Source organism: Artemia franciscana, chromosome 6 (assembly GCF_032884065.1).
Source record: "Artemia franciscana chromosome 6, ASM3288406v1, whole genome shotgun sequence".
Classification (NCBI taxonomy): Eukaryota; Metazoa; Arthropoda; class Branchiopoda; order Anostraca; family Artemiidae; genus Artemia; species Artemia franciscana.
In genome coordinates this window covers 27,336,565-27,352,215 of record NC_088868.1, presented here as the reverse complement: position 1 = coordinate 27,352,215, position 15,651 = coordinate 27,336,565, and the positions used below count along the sequence as shown (strand labels likewise).

At 36.6% G+C, this 15,651-nt stretch overlaps 2 protein-coding genes and 1 long non-coding RNA gene across 4 annotated transcripts in view; 1 reads left to right on the top strand and 2 right to left on the bottom strand.

The window, feature by feature from the left end:
• LOC136028261 (uncharacterized) overlaps positions 1-15,651 on the bottom strand; it is a 193,374-nt gene that overhangs the window by 73,338 nt on the left and 104,385 nt on the right. The window lies entirely within an intron of this gene.
• Positions 1-15,651, top strand: part of LOC136028260 (GILT-like protein 1) — a 144,976-nt gene that overhangs the window by 32,697 nt on the left and 96,628 nt on the right. Inside the window, exon 2 of the mRNA XM_065705998.1 lies at positions 630-773. Within this exon, the coding sequence (XP_065562070.1) occupies positions 630-773 (144 nt within the window). The remainder of the gene's footprint in view (positions 1-629; positions 774-15,651) is intronic.
• LOC136028259 (double-stranded RNA-binding protein Staufen homolog) overlaps positions 1-15,651 on the bottom strand; it is a 67,588-nt gene that overhangs the window by 8,171 nt on the left and 43,766 nt on the right. The window contains exon 1 of one of the 2 annotated variants that reach the window (XM_065705997.1): positions 956-1,027. The exons of the other annotated variant lie outside the window; for it this stretch is intronic. The gene's annotated coding sequence lies outside the window, so the exon portion shown is untranslated. Of the gene's footprint in view, positions 1-955; positions 1,028-15,651 lie in introns of those variants that run through there. 2 annotated transcript variants of the gene reach the window in all.

Genomic DNA, 15,651 nt, shown 5'->3' with positions numbered 1-15,651 from the left:
ACATATGATGGTAATATAATAGAGAATTATGGGAAGCAGGCCGCCCAGAACGCATTACATTAAATACCTAACTTAACCACCTCTAGATATTAAATATTTAATTAAAAGCTAACTGCAAAGAAGTTATCTTGCTCAGTCTAAGCTGATTATCTCCGAGTGGAAACAAGAAACCGGTTTCATTACAGATCAAGAACAAAGTGTGGTCTCTACAACACGCAGTTTCCAAACCTTATGATCGAAGATAATAAAATATATCTGTGCTTATATCTGAATATCAGCTTAAATCATCTTATTAGATTTGACTGAGCTCAGCGTAAACGCCTATAACTAAACTTACACACGAAGGAAGGGATGGTAGCTAGAGGAGATCGATTCAAAGCTCCTTAGTGCTCATTTAAAAATGCAGGTTTTAAACGTCTTTGAAGAGGCGAGAGCCCCTCCCCCGTCCCGCACACAATTTGAGCTCTTATCTGTCGTTAGGTATATTTTTGTCAGACTTGGTTTGTTTATTCTGACCGAGAATTTCCAAATCTTTCTTCCGCCCATGATGTTTATTTTCCTGCTGATTTATTAAACTTTTTATCTTCCAAGATTCATTCATTGCTGATTTGATTTCATTTTTCTTTTAGGAAAGAAGAATAGCAATAATGGGATTTGTGTTCAAGATTGTTACCTTATTACTATTTATTTTGATGGCTGTTAAAATCATATACAATTTATACATATTTGCCATATCTACAGATGAGTCTCATTTAATGGTAGAAGACGAGTTGGTGAGTGACTCTCCTTATATTTATTTATATTTTCGAACACAACAGAAATTCAACAACAAAAGAGAGAATAATGAGGACCTTTTTCCCAAGACAGTGAACCAACAAAACCTATTTGAATATTTCGGCCCTATATCTAAGGGCCGTCTTCAGCAAAGAAAAAATAAAAACAATAAAACACTTACAATAAAAATTCTCAATTAAAAATCCATTTTTTATTTTAAAATAGCCTTGGCATCATTACTTCTTAACGAAAAGTTCAGCCAAGACTGTCTGATAAAAGCTAACATTTTACAAGATAAAAAGGTTCATTCATTTCACTAACTGTATTTATTAAAAATTGGAATGATTTCTTATTGCGATATTTGCCTTCTCTGCAGCTAATCTGATAGTTCTTTTGATATTGGGCTTGTTTTTGTTCGTTCCTATTTTTGTTTTATTTTGAATTAGATGATTTTCTATAATTAATTTTGTGTACATAGGGTTGAGTGTGTATTCACCCAAGTCTCTATTTAGGGATATATTATTATTTAAGTTTCGTTTTTATTTCGATTGCCTCACGGACAGTTTGTTTGATTCCTAGGTCATTGCTAATTAGAATTGTTTCATCAAATAGAACATAATGGTTTGGATTTTCAAAAATATGATTACTTAAAGCTGAGTCGAAAGATATGGAGTTATTTTTGGATTTTAACGCTTTTTCAATACTTTCTTTGTGTTGCTGTAATCTTGTTCCTAAATTTCGGTGGGTTCGACCAATGTAATAATTTCCACAACTAGATGGTATTTGATTCACCCCTCGTAGACGAGTAATTGGGGTTTTATCCTTACCAGAATTGACAAGATTCATTTTGCTTGTGAATACAACACGTAAATTGTTCTTTAAACAAACTTTTTTCAGTTTTGAAGTAATTTTCGGAATATAAGGCAGGTAAATCGTGCTTGTGGGCTTATTAGAATCATGCTGACTCTTCGATTAGATGGTAATTGTTTTCCAGTTTATTTTGTAATAATTGTTCAGATTTTGAAACATCAATACTAGTATACATAGAAACTATGTCAAAGCTGCTTAATATGGAATTTTCAGAAATGTCTTATTTGTTTCAATTTTTCTACAAGATCAACTGAATTTTTTATATAAGATTTTTGGGAGTGAAGCAATGGTTTAAATGCAGTGCATAACCATTTTCCAATGTTTGAGGCAGGTGATTTTGTACTAGCTACAATGGGTCTTAGAGGAATGCCTTGTTTGTGCAATTTTGGTAATCCATAAAACTTAGAGGAAAAAACACCACGAGGGAGGAATTTATTGTACAACTGTGGAGTGATTCTGCCATTTTCTTTCAAATTTTTTAATTCTTTTATTACTTTTTGAGCAAATTGATCAGTCTGGTCATGGGTTGATTTAACATAAGTGGTTGTATCATTTAAATGTGACTGAATTTTACCATCATAATCAGTTGCCATAACAATTACCATCTAATCGAAGAGTCAGCAATAGGTCTAGACATTGATGTTCTCATGCATTTGGTTAAATTATGTAACAAATATTCCATACACTTCCAGTTTCGAGATTCATATTACAAACAGGTAAGGGGCCTTCCTATGGGAGCACCTCTATCAGGCCTACTCGCAAATATTTTCGTCGAAAATCTCGAAAATTGGGCCCTAGATTCGTATTTTCTTAATCATGCATATTCACAAGCAATTTAAGTATAATGGATCTTGTCAATTCTGGTAAGGATAAAACCCAATTATTCGTCTACGAGGGGTGTATCAAATACCATGTAGTTGTGGAAATTATTACATTGGTCGAACCCACCAAAATTTAGGAACAAGATTACAGCAACACAAAGAAAGTATTGAAAAAGCGTTAAAATCTAAAAATAACTCCATATCTTTCGATTCAGCTTTAAGTAATCATATTTTTGAAAATCCAAACCATTATGTTCTATTTGACGAAACAATTCTAATTAGCAATGACCTAGGAATCAAATAAACTGTCCGTGAGGCAATCGAAATCAAACGAAACTTAAATAATAATACATCCCTAAAAAGAGACTTGGGTGAATACACACTCAACCTTATGTACACAAAATTAATTATAGAAAATAATCTAATTCAAAATAAAACAAAAATAGGAACGAACAAAAACAAGCCCAATATCAAAAGAACTATCAGATTAGCTACAGAGAAGGCAAATCGCAATAAGAAATCATTTCAATTTTTAATAAATACAGTTAGTGAAATGAATGAACCTTTTTATCTTGTAAAATGTTAGTTTTTATCAGACAGTCGTGGCTGAACTTTTTGTTAAGAAGTAATGATGCCAAGGCTGTTTTAAAATAAAAAATGGATTTTTAACTGAGAACTTTTATTGTAAGTGTTTTATTGTTTTTTATTTTTTCTTTGCTGAAGACGGCCCTTAGATATAGGGCCGAAATATTCAATTAGGTTTTGTTGGTTCACTGTCTTGGGAAAAAAGTCATCATTATTCTCTCTTTTGTTGTTGTATTATGGAAAGGCAGTGTGGAGTTCGTCATTATTTACGTCACGCTTATGGGGAGCATTTGACCAAAGATATTTTTCATTTTATTAGTTTAGGGAAAAAACACGCGAACATTATTAATCAACAGACGTTTCTGGAATCCTGCAGAAGGAATAAAATTATTCCTAAATCCTTAAGGCATAAATTTCACTTAAATACTTTACGAGAGTCACAGTTCACACATAAACTACAGCTAAAAACGTTGAACCATATTATTAAGGACAAAAAACACGGAAGACATATAATTTCCTCAGAACGAAAATCACTTGAAAATTTTCTGTCACAGAGCTTGTCCACTGATGATTTTTTGCAAATTGTTAGGATGGAAACCAATTTATTCCACCATGATTTCCGTTTGTCACAAGAGAGACTCACTAATAAATTTACAAGGTTGAAATATGAGTCTCAAGTGGTCAACCCAGTTTACAATCCTAAGATAAGTCCTGGACCTGCGATTGTAAATCTATATATATAAAAATAAGTTGTCTGTCTGTGTGTCTGTCTGTCAGGTGACGTCATGTTTCTGTGTCGACTGACGTCATGAAGTTAATTGTCGTCATTTTTGCTATGACGGTGACGTCATTAATGGTATTTAAGACATGCGTTCACGGAAAAATGTTTAATTGTAAAATGACTGAAGAACCTACAATGGCAACAGCCGAGGTAGCTGCTCAAAGAGTCTATGCCAAAAAACTTGCTGCTGATAGAGAAAGTAAGAAAAGAAAGCGTGCCGAGGAATCACAAGAACAGCAAGAAAACAGGCTTGCAGCTGATAGAGAAAGTAAGAAAAGAAAGCGTGCCGAGGAATCACAAGAACAGCAAGAAAACAGGCTTGCGGCTAAAGAACGCAAAACCGCGCAGTTAGATGAAAATCCACCTGGAAAGCGAGAGTCAAAACATATCAAAACTGAAAATGATAGCGATGATGATTGGGTTTGGGATTTTGACTTGGATAACGTCATCAATGCCTACCAGATTTAAGTTAAAAAACAAAGGTTCGGCGATATGTACTTCATAGTGACGCTGAAAAATAAAGAAGAAAAAAAACTGAAAAATGTAAAAAACTAAAAAAAACTAAAAAGAAAAAACACTCAAAGATACATTACAGACCGGGACACAAATGACGACCGACACAGAGGGAATATAAATGACGACCAGGAACCTCAAAGAAAAATTAGAGACTGGGACACCCGGACACAAATCACGACCGGGGATATAAATGACGACCGGGACGCAGGGACACAACTACAACGGGGACGCCGGGGGCACAGGCGGGATATATAATTGACGACTGAGACACAGGGATTGTTTGAATAGAAATTACAGACCGGGACACCGGGACACAAATGACGACCGGGACACTGGGACACAGGGAATATAAATGACGACCGGGACACTCAAAGAGAAAATAAAAACTGGGACACCAGGACACAAATGACGACCGGGACACAGGGAATATAAATGCCATTTATATGCACAGACAATGGGACAGCGAAGAATGTTGTATATTCGCATGTTTTACGTAGTTAAAAATATATATTTATATCTATCTCTATTCACAGGTGGGACACAGGGACACAGCTACAATGGCGCGTAACTAATATGGCGCGTAACGACTTACGCGCGCGGGGGGGCTTGGGGGGGCGCGAAGCGCCTCCCCAACAGCTAGTTTCATCTCAAAGGCTTAGCTATGTTGAAGAAAAAGTCCTAGAACAAGGGCCAAAATTTTCGTTTTTACCGAAACAAGTTCCAGCTGCAGACTAGAATTAGCATCTTTAGAATCCTCTCTCCACAAATGTAGTGCTCTTGTTTCAAACCCGGATACAGTTAGATCTTGTTTAATTAACACTCTTTACAACACCTCATTAAAACTTCCTAATTCTCCCAATAACGCAATGGAAAAATCATATGGCACAAAAGTTTTGAATAAACTCCGTAAAGATTCCTCAATAATAATCACTAAAGCCGATAAAAGCAACTCCATAGTAATTATGAATAAAACTGATTATGATGGTAAAATTCAGTCACATTTAAATGATACAACCACTTATGTTAAATCAACCCATGACCAGACTGATCAATTTGCTCAAAAAGTAATAAAAGAATTAAAAACTTTGAAAGAAAATGGCATTATCACTCCACAGCTGTACAATAAATTCCTCCCTCGTGGTGTTTTTTGCTCAAAGTTTTATGGATTACCAAAATTGCACAAACAAGGCATTCCTCTAAGACCCATTGTAGCTAGTACAAAATCACCCCCCTCAAACATTGGAAAAGGTTATGCACTGCATTTAAACCATTGCTTCACTCCCAAAAATCTTATATAAAAAATTCAGTTGATCTTGTAGAAAAATTGAAACAAATAGACATTTCTGAAAATTCCATATTAAGCAGCTTTGACATAGTTTGTATGTATACTAGTATTGATGTTTCAAAATCTGAACAATTATTACAAAATAAACTGGAAAACAATTACCATCTAATCGAAGAGTCAGCAATAGGTTCTAGACATTGATGTTCTCATGCATTTGGTTAAATTATGTAACAAATATTCCATGCACTTCCAGTTTCGAGATTCATATTACAAACAGGTAAGGGGCCTTCCTATGGGAGCACCTCTATCAGGCCTACTCGCAAATATTTTCGTCGAAAATCTCGAAAATTGGGCCCTAGATTCGTATTTTCTTAGTCATGTGTTTTGGGGACGTTTCATGTACGACATAATTTCAGTTTGGAATTATGGCGAAAGTGAACTTAAAGGTTTTCTAGAACATTTAAATACTTACGATAGAAACCTGCAATTCACTCTAGAGACCGAAAGAGATGGAAAAATACCGTTTTTAGATGTATTGATAATACGCAGTGTCAATAAACTTGATTTTACGGTTTACAGAAAGCCTAGGCATAATAATAGATACCTTCACTTCAAATATAACCATCCTCCACAGGTTAAAAGAGGTGTGGTAATATCTCTTGTGGATAGAGTACTTAATATCTGTTCAGAGCCGTATGTTAAAAAAGAATTAAATTTTATTACAGACATACTTTTTGGCAACGGGTACCCAATTTCTCTCATAAATACTGTTATTGCTCAAAGATTAAAGATGCATTCTTCTAAAGCCTTAAATCCTACACCAGTAAATGATTCTAATAAACCCACAAGCACGTTTTACCTGCCTCATATTCTGAAAATTACTTCAAAACTGAAAGAAGTTTGTTTAAAGAACAATTTACGTGTTGTATTCACAAGCAATTTAAGTATAATGAATCTTGTCAATTCTGGTAAGGATAAAACCCCAATTACTCGTCTACGAGGGGTGTATCAAATACCATGTAGTTTTGGAAATTATTACATTGGTCGAACCCACCAAAATTTAGGAACAAGATTACAGCAACACAAAAAAAGTATTGAAAAAGCGTTAAAATCTAAAAATAACTCCATATCTTTCGATTCGGCTTTAAGTAATCATATTTTTGAAAATCCAAACCATTATGTTCTATTTGACGAAACAATTCTAATTAGCAATGACCTAGGAATCAAACAAACTGTCCGTGAGGCAATCGAAATCAAACGAAACTTAAATAATAATACATCCCTAAATAGAGACTTGGGTGAATACACACTCAACCCTAGGTATACAAAATTAATTATAGAAAATAATCTAATTCAAAATAAAGCAAAAATAGGAACGAACAAAAAGAAGCCCAATATCAAAAGAACTATCAGATTAGCTGCAGAGAAGGCAAATATCGCAATCAGAAATCATTCCAATTTTTAATAAATACAGTTAGTGAAATGAATGAACCTTTTTATCTTGTAAAATGTTAGCTATTATCAGACAGTCTTGGCAGAACTTTTCGTTAAGAAGTAATGATGCCAAGGCTATTTTAAAATAAAAAATGGATTTTTAACTGAGAACTTTTATTGTAAGTGTTTTATTGTTTTTTATGTTTTCTTTGCTGAAGAAGGCCCTTAGATATAGGGCCGAAATATTCAAATAGGTTTTGTTGGTTCACTGTCTTGGGAAAAAAAGTCCTCATTATTCTCTCTTTTGTTGCTGTATTATGGAAAGGCACTGTGGTCTTCGTCATTATTTACAACAGAAATTGAATACTAGATCTAGATAGGCCTAGATCTAAGCTCAGAAATACATGGAAGCTTATATTATCCCCTAGTAAGTCAACACAGAAACTCATCACTCTTACCCTTTACCCTCCCTAGGGCAAAGATAATCCATAAAAAGTGCATTTTTGGCCACAATTTCCCTAGATGGCTTGTTGGGTCAATATAAAATTGAAATTACCCCCCCTCCCTCCCGTGTGTCATGTATATTAACTGCCATTCAATGGCCTTAATAACGTATGCTGCATATACCCGTGTGCTGATTGAAGTCTATTGGCTGTTTTCTTGTCTCTCTCACTCCGCCTGTGTCTCTGAGCAGGTGTTTGCTTATCCCAGTGTCTGTCTTTGTCTGTTTGTATGTCTGAATCTGTGTGTTTTTATGTGGTTTTGTCTTTCACTCTTTGTACCTGAGTGTCTGAGTGGGTGTTTGTTTGTCCCAGCATCTTTCTTTGTCTGTTTGTATGTCTGAATCTTCGTGTTTGTATGTGTTTTTGTCTCTCTCACTCTCTGTGCCTCTGTGTCTGGGCGGGTGTTTGCTTGTCCCAGTATCTATCTTTGTCTGTTTCCATGTCTGCATATGTGTGTTTTTATGCGTTTTTGTCTCTTTCACTCCGCGTGCCAGTGTGTCTGGGTGGGTGTTTGCTAGTCCCAGTGTCTCTCTTTGTCGGTTTTTGTGCCTGAATCTGGGTTTTTGTATGTATCGTTTCTCTCACTCTCTGAGCCTGTGTGTCTGGGTGGGTGTTTTGCTTTTCCCAGTGTCTGTCTTTGTCTGTTTGTATTTCTGAATCCGCGTGTTTGTATATTTCTGTCTCTCACTTTCTGTGCATGCGTGTCTGGGTAAGTGTTTGCTTTTCCCAGTGTTTGTCTTTGTCTCTTGGAATCCGTGTGTTTTTAATTTGTTTTTTTCTCTCTCACTCTCTGTGCCTAAGCGCATGGGCGAATGTTTGCTTGTCCTAGTATATGTCGTTTTTGTCTCTCTCTCTCAATGTGCCTGTGTGTCTGAGCGGATGTTTGCTTGCCTCTCTCATTATGCCTGTGTGTCCGAGCGGGTGTTTGCATATTTCCGTGTCTGTCGTTGTGTTTTTGTGTGTCTGACTTTGTGTTTGTAGGTTTTTTTCTGTCTCTCTCTTTCTCCATCTCTCTCTCACTATGCCTGTATGTCAGAGTGGCTGTTTGCATGTCTCTCACTATACATGTGTCTCTGACCGGGTGGTTGCAAATCTCCGTGTCTTTCCTTGTGTGTTTGTGTGCCTGACTCTGTGTGTTTTAGTTTTTTTTTCTCTCTCTGTCTCTGACTTTTTTTTGTGTCTGAGAGGATGTTTGCCTGTCTCTTTCACTATGCCTTTGTGGTTGAGTGGGTGTTTGCATGCGGCCATGTCTGTCTTGTGTGTTTGTGTATCTGACCCTGTGTGTTTACAGGTATTTTTGTGTCTCTCTCTCTTTGCCCGTGTGTCTGAGTGACTATTTACTTGTCTTTCTCTCTGTGCCTCTGTATCTGAGCGGGTTTTTTCTTCTAGCGTGTCTTTTTGTATGTCTGAATCTTTGTGTTTTTTAGATGTTTTTGTCCCTCTCACTATGTCTGTGTATTTGAGCGACTGTTTGCTTGTCTCTCTCTCTGTCTGTGTTTCTGAGTGGCTATGGGTGTTTGATTGTCTCTCTCTCTCTCTTCCGCTCTGTTCCTGTCTTGGCGTGCTTCTGTGTCACTATGTGTTTGTAACTTAGGTAAAAGCACTTTTAACCTATCTCAGATTCTGTTATACCCCCTTTGAGCCCGCTAGTAGTATCTATGTCCCTGAAAATTCCCTTTCTTACATCTTTGACTTCTTAATAAACATTCTAAACGTTTGAGTTGCTAGTGTACCTTTAAAAATTTTGGAAGTATAACAAAGAAATGCATAAAATGTTTTTATTGAAGCAATGACATGTAGAATATCATCATAAAAATAGAAATGAATGCTTTGAATACATTCCATAAAATACTTCATTACGATTTCTCTTGAAATAGTGCTTATTCAAAATTAAGTGCGAAAAATTTTGAGCCCACAATCTCTCTCTTATTATGCCTTTGTGTTTGAACGGCTGTTTGCTTGTCTCTCACTGTGCCTTTGTTTGTTAGTGGCTTCAAGTGTTTACTTTTCTTTCTCACTTTGCCTGTCTTTGAGCGTTTGTTCGTCTGACTGTGTGTTTATAACTTTGGTAAAAGCCCTATTAATCCATTTCAGATTTAAATATATCCCCTTTGAGATCGCTCTGAAAATTCCTTATCCTACATCTCCGACTTTTTAATAAACATTCTAAATGTTAGCATTACTAGCATACTCTAAAAATAATGGAAGCATACCTAAGTATTGCGGAAAATATTTTATTGAAATAACAACATTTAGAATATCATAATAAAAATAAAAATGAATCCTTTGAACCTATTCCGTAAAATACTTGATTGTGTCATAAAGTCCAAAAAATTCTGTGTCCAAAAATTCTAAACCTAAAACGTTCTGAGGCTAAAAAATTTGAAGTCCAAAAAAGGGGACAAAAAGTGTCGCGGAGGGGTATTGGGGCCCTTGGAGGTAGAGTCCTGGAAGACCAAGAGCCGTTGAATCATTGCTTAAAATATATACAGCATTATTAATTTTGACTTTATGGATACCCCTATGCTAAACAATATTTCCAAAAGACAAAAAAATTATTCATCTAACTATCATAAATTAAATATTAAGTATTATAATAACTGGCCATTCCATGTTATTTTGTGAAGATCACATATTACTATTTATATCCTGACAGGAATATGCATGTCATTCACCCAAAAGCGTCGAATGCCTGTCTGGGTGCCTGGTTTTGTATGTAGGTTAATGCTCTAGTTTAGAATTGGCAGGCTTTAGTACCCAAATAAGGGTGTAGAGTCAGCATTGATTATAGCTACGCTACTAACTGTTCTAATGCTTTAAACCCCCTCATTATATGCAAACATATAGCCCAAATTATTTATTTCCCATCTATTCTGTCACTTATCTTTGTCTCTTCTTATGCTAAGGTGATAGAAACTAACGAAGATATCGGTTTTTTCTCGAGTTTTACACAGATTAAACTTGAGTGAGTGGCATTTAATACACAAGTATTAAAATTTCTCCCCTCTACGAACCCCCCCCAGAAATCTTATAAAATTTTTCAAATTTCAAAAGCCTTATTTTCCCCGGGGGAATAGTATTTTCTGGAATTTTTTTTTGCAGTGGGAATTTTTCGCTGGGGGATTGTTTGGCGGGGTAGGGGTTACACGCCGGGGGATACTTTCCACGGGTGGTGGTGGTGTAAAATTCGGCCACTGTTTTTCCATAATCCCCCTTGCGCGGTCCTTACCGTTTTTTATGGCACTTGGTATTAACCAAGTGACATATAGCAGTCGCCAATTCTGTCGGTCTGTCTGTCTGTCGGTCTGTCGGTCTGTCTGTCCCGGTTTTGCTACTTTAGGCACTTCCAGGTAAGCTAGGACGATGAAATTTGGCAAGCGTATCAGGGACCGGACCAGATTAAATTAGAAATAGTCGTTTTCCCGATTTAACCATCTGGGGGGGAGTGGGGGCCCGGTTAATTCGCAAAAAATAGAAAAAATGAAGTATTTTTAACTTATCAGCGGGTATTTGGATCTTAATGAAATTTGATGTTTGGAATGATATTGTGTCTTAGAGCTCTTATTTTTAATCCCGACCGGATCTGATGACATTGGGGGGAGTTGGAGGGGGAAAACCTAAAGTCCCGGTTTTGCTACTTTAGGCACTTCCAGGTAAGCTAGGACGATGAAATTTGGCAAGCGTATCAGGGACCGGACCAGATTAAATTAGAAATAGTCGTTTTCCCGATTTGACCATCTGGGGGGGGGGGAGTAGGGGCCGGTTAATTCGGAAAAATAGAAAAAATGAAGTATTTTTAACTTATGAGCGGGTGATTGGATCTTAATGAAATTTGATGTTTGGAATGATATTGTGTCTCAGAGCTCTTATTTTAAATCCCGACTGGGTTTGATGACATTGGGGGGAGTTGGAGGGGGGAAACCTAAAATCTTGGAAAACACTTAGAGTAGAGGGATCGGGAGGAAACTTAATGGGAAAAATAAGCGCAAGTCCCAGATACATGATTGACATAATCGGAACTTATTTGCTCTCTTTGGGGTAGTTGGGGGGGGGAGTAAGTCTTAAAAATTAGAAAAATGAGGTATTTTCAACTAACGAACGGGTGATCGGATCTCAATGAAATTTGATGTTTAGAAGGATATCGTGTCTTAGAGCTCTTATTTTAAATCCCGATCGGATCTGGTGATGGGGGCGGGGAGTTGGGAGGGGGAAACCTAAAACTTGGAAAACACTTAGAGTGGAGGGATCGGGATGAAACATGGTGGGAAAAATAAACACAAGTCCTAGATAGATGATTGACATAAACAGAACGGATCCGCTCTCTTTTGGGTAGTTGGGGGGGGGGGTTAATTCTGAAAAATTAGAAAAAATGAGGTATTTTTAACTTACGAACGGGTGATTGGATCTCCATGAAATTTGATTTTTAGAAGGATATCGTGGCTCAAAGCTCTTATTTTAAATCCTGACCGGATCTGGTGACATTGGGGGAAGTTGGGGTGGGGAGACCTAAAATGATGGGAAACGCTTAGATTGGAGGGATTGGGATGAAACTTGGTTGGAAAAATGAGCAAAAGTCTTGCATACGTAATTTACATAATTGGAACGGATCCGCTCAATTGCGGGGGGGGGGTAATTCTGAAAAATAAGAAAAATAACGTATTTTTAACTTACGAAGGAGTGATCGGATCTTCATGAAACTTCATATTTAGAAGGACCTCGTAACTCCGATATCTTATTTTAAATCTCAACCGCATCAAACGTAATTGGGGGGGGGCAGTTGGGGGGACCGGAAATCTTAGAAAATACTTAAAGCGGTGAGATCAGGATGAAACTGGATGGGAAGAATAGAAACCTGTCTAAGATACGTGACTGACATAACTGGACCGGATCTGCTCTCTTTGGTGGAATTGGGAGGGGGGAGGTAATTTTGAAAATTGAGGTATTTGTAACTTACGAAAGGGTGACCAGATCTTAATGAGCTCTTGGCTCTTGGCTCTTCCGACCTCGTACCATATGAGCTCTCGGCTCTTCCGACCTCGTCACAAGTGCCATATGAGCTCTTAGCTCTTGTTTTTAAATGATTACACTTTGGTTTCGTAACTTTTGTAACGACATAGCTTTATTTTTGATTCATATTAGCAGTACTTTTAAAGGGGATTTCACTGGTTCTACTTAAGAAATAAGATGTTGGATTGTAACTGAAATTTAGGACAAAATTATAATGTTCAAATTTTTTGAACAGCAATAGTTTTTTTTTACAATAAATGTTTAACAAAAATGTTGCAATATAATTTCGGTATATGGGTAGATGGATTTTTATTAATGGTGATAACATGACCCCTCGCAACCCTTGGAGAAAGGTGTGTAAGTCATGAAGTTTGTCCATTGTTTACGTATACCATTTGTTATTGGGACGTATGCAACACTCTTGAGGTGGTGGGGGAGTGAATTTTCAGCTTTGGAGATTTTTCATAGGGAGAATTCTTCTTCGGGAGGGAAGTTTCTAGGGGCTGGACTTTCCAGGGGAAATTTTATACTGCGGGAAATTTGCTAGAATTCCTATACGAAACTATTTTTATTTGTCTTACTGACTCAATTTTAGATTTGGAGATGTTAGGGGAATCTTCCAGGGGAAGCTTTTGCTGTGTTATAATTGTATAGTGTCTTTTTGCATGTGGGGGGATTTTTCACGGGATATATTTTCCAGAGGAAATCTTCTGCAGGAGCAATTTTCAACTGGGTTATGGTTGGGGGGATGTTTTTTGCTGGATAACTTTCATGGAGGAGGGGATTATCGGTATTCTTTTCAATACAATCAGAAATTAAAGTCTGTTTCAAATGAAAATGCGCTAAGAAAAATTTCTCCCCTGAGATCGTCCACAAGAAAACTTGGTGGAATTTTCAGCTAGAATGGACTTGCCTCGGGGGAATTGGAGTCTTTTTAAATTAAAAATTATTTAAACAAAACCAGTATGTTAAAAAAAGTAAAGAGCTACGTTAAGCCAAAATTGAGTAGAAATAAATTCAAATAATTTTCCAAGCATAAACTCACTACAATTCACCATCGATAAATAAAGTGTTTAATAAAGTGCAAATTATATCCTGGTCTAGAAAAATCATGGGGCCTGTGAGCCAAATCCTTCTAATTTTTGCATATTTTGAGTTTGACTAGGTTATTGATTGCAATTTCTGTTCGTTTTGGGTTTCATTTATTTATTAAGTATGATTTATGGTGCTTCTACACCATAGAAACTATGGTGATAAGTTTCTGAAAGTATGGTGGGGCTGCATAAGTATGGTGGAGTTTCTGGTGATATGGTGACATGGAAGATAAGAAAAACTAACTCGTGGAATTTAACAATGATTTCGTTCCTAAAAACTTAAACAATAATAACCTGTTGGCTACCAAAGGAAAAGGTTTCCAAATTCCAGACGGTATTTTGACGAGAGTATATCATGTGGGTGGGGGGGGGTCCAGGTGGTATTTCCACGAGATGTTTTCCGTGGGAGTGTGTGTAAATGCCTAGAACCCAACCCTTATTCACATCAATTGTCATTCATCCTGCATATGTCCTTTAGGCTGATATTTAGTGTATCGTTTCAAACAGTTCGTGGTACCCGGCTCAGTCAGCTGTCTGCGGCTCAATCAGTCGGCTCAGTCAGCTTGGTTAGCTGTAGTAAGGAGTGACCCGGCTCAATAGTAACCAAAACTCTAAAAGACGGAATTTTGATACCAATAGTTACACCAAAAGAATTGCATTTTAATGCTGATTTTAAATATATAAGTTTCATCAAGTTTAGTCCTACCCATCAAAAGTTACGAGCCTGAGAAAATTTGTCCTATTTTAGAAAATAGGGGGAAACACCCCTTAAAAGTCGTAGAATCTTAACGAGAATCGCACCATCAGATTTAGCATATCAAGAGAACCCTACTATACAAGTTCCAAGCTCCTATCTACAAAAATGCAGAATTTTGTATTTTTTTTTTGTCAGAAGACAAATCGCGGATGTGTGTTTATTTGTTTGTTTGTTTTGTTTTTTTTTCTTTTTTCCAGGGGTGATCGTATCGACCCAGTGGTCCTAGAATTTTGCGAAAGGACTGATTCAAACGGAAATAAAAGTTCTAGTGCCCTTTTTAAGTGAGCAAAAAATTGGAGGGTACCTAGGCCCCTTCCAACGCTTATTTTTTTCTCAAAGTCGTCGGATCAAAATTCTGAGATAGCCATTTTATTCAGCATAGTCGAATACCCTATAAGTATATCTTTGGGGAGGACTTACTCCCTCACAGTCCCCGTGGGAGGGGCTGCAAGTTACAAACTTTAACCAGTGTTTGCATATAGTAATGGTTATTGGGAAGTTATAGAAGTTTTCAGGATTTTTTTTGTTGGGAGGAGGGGTTGTTAAGAGGGGGTTATGTGGGGGAAACTTTCCATGGAGGAATTTCTCATTGGGGAAGAAGATTTCCATGAAGGGGGCACATCATTTTCTAGCATTATCTTAAAAAACAATGAAAAAATAAATATGAAAGAGTTTTTTCAACTGAAAACAAGGAGTAGTATTACAAACTTTGACCAGTGTTTGCATATAGTAATGGTTATTAGGAAGTTATAGAAGTTTTCAGGATTTTTTTTTTGGTTGGGAGGAGGGGTTGGGAAGAGAGGGTTATTTGGGGGAAACTTTACGGAAAACTGAAATAAAATTCGAAAGACCATTTTTTTTCAAACTGACCTCATTTTCTAGTAACTGAAGATTCTTAAGAGTGTCCAGTCTCTTGTACCCCATCGAAAAGTACCATGCATTTCGCTCTTTGTTCGCGTATCACAGATACGTGAGGACAATAGAGTAGACGAAGAAGAATTCTGAAAACTTTGTTTTACTTTATTTCCATCATTAATATATAAAGTTATGATTGAACTTGTGCGCTTGGGGTATAAGTGGAGTATGGAAACTCCTATTTCTGGGTATAAATATATATCTGCTAAGTGTGGTTGAATAACTTTGAGAAAAACTGAGTTAAAACTCGAAAAATCACCTTTTTTTAAAAAAAAGTCACTTTTTCTTAACAATTGAAGATTCTCACAA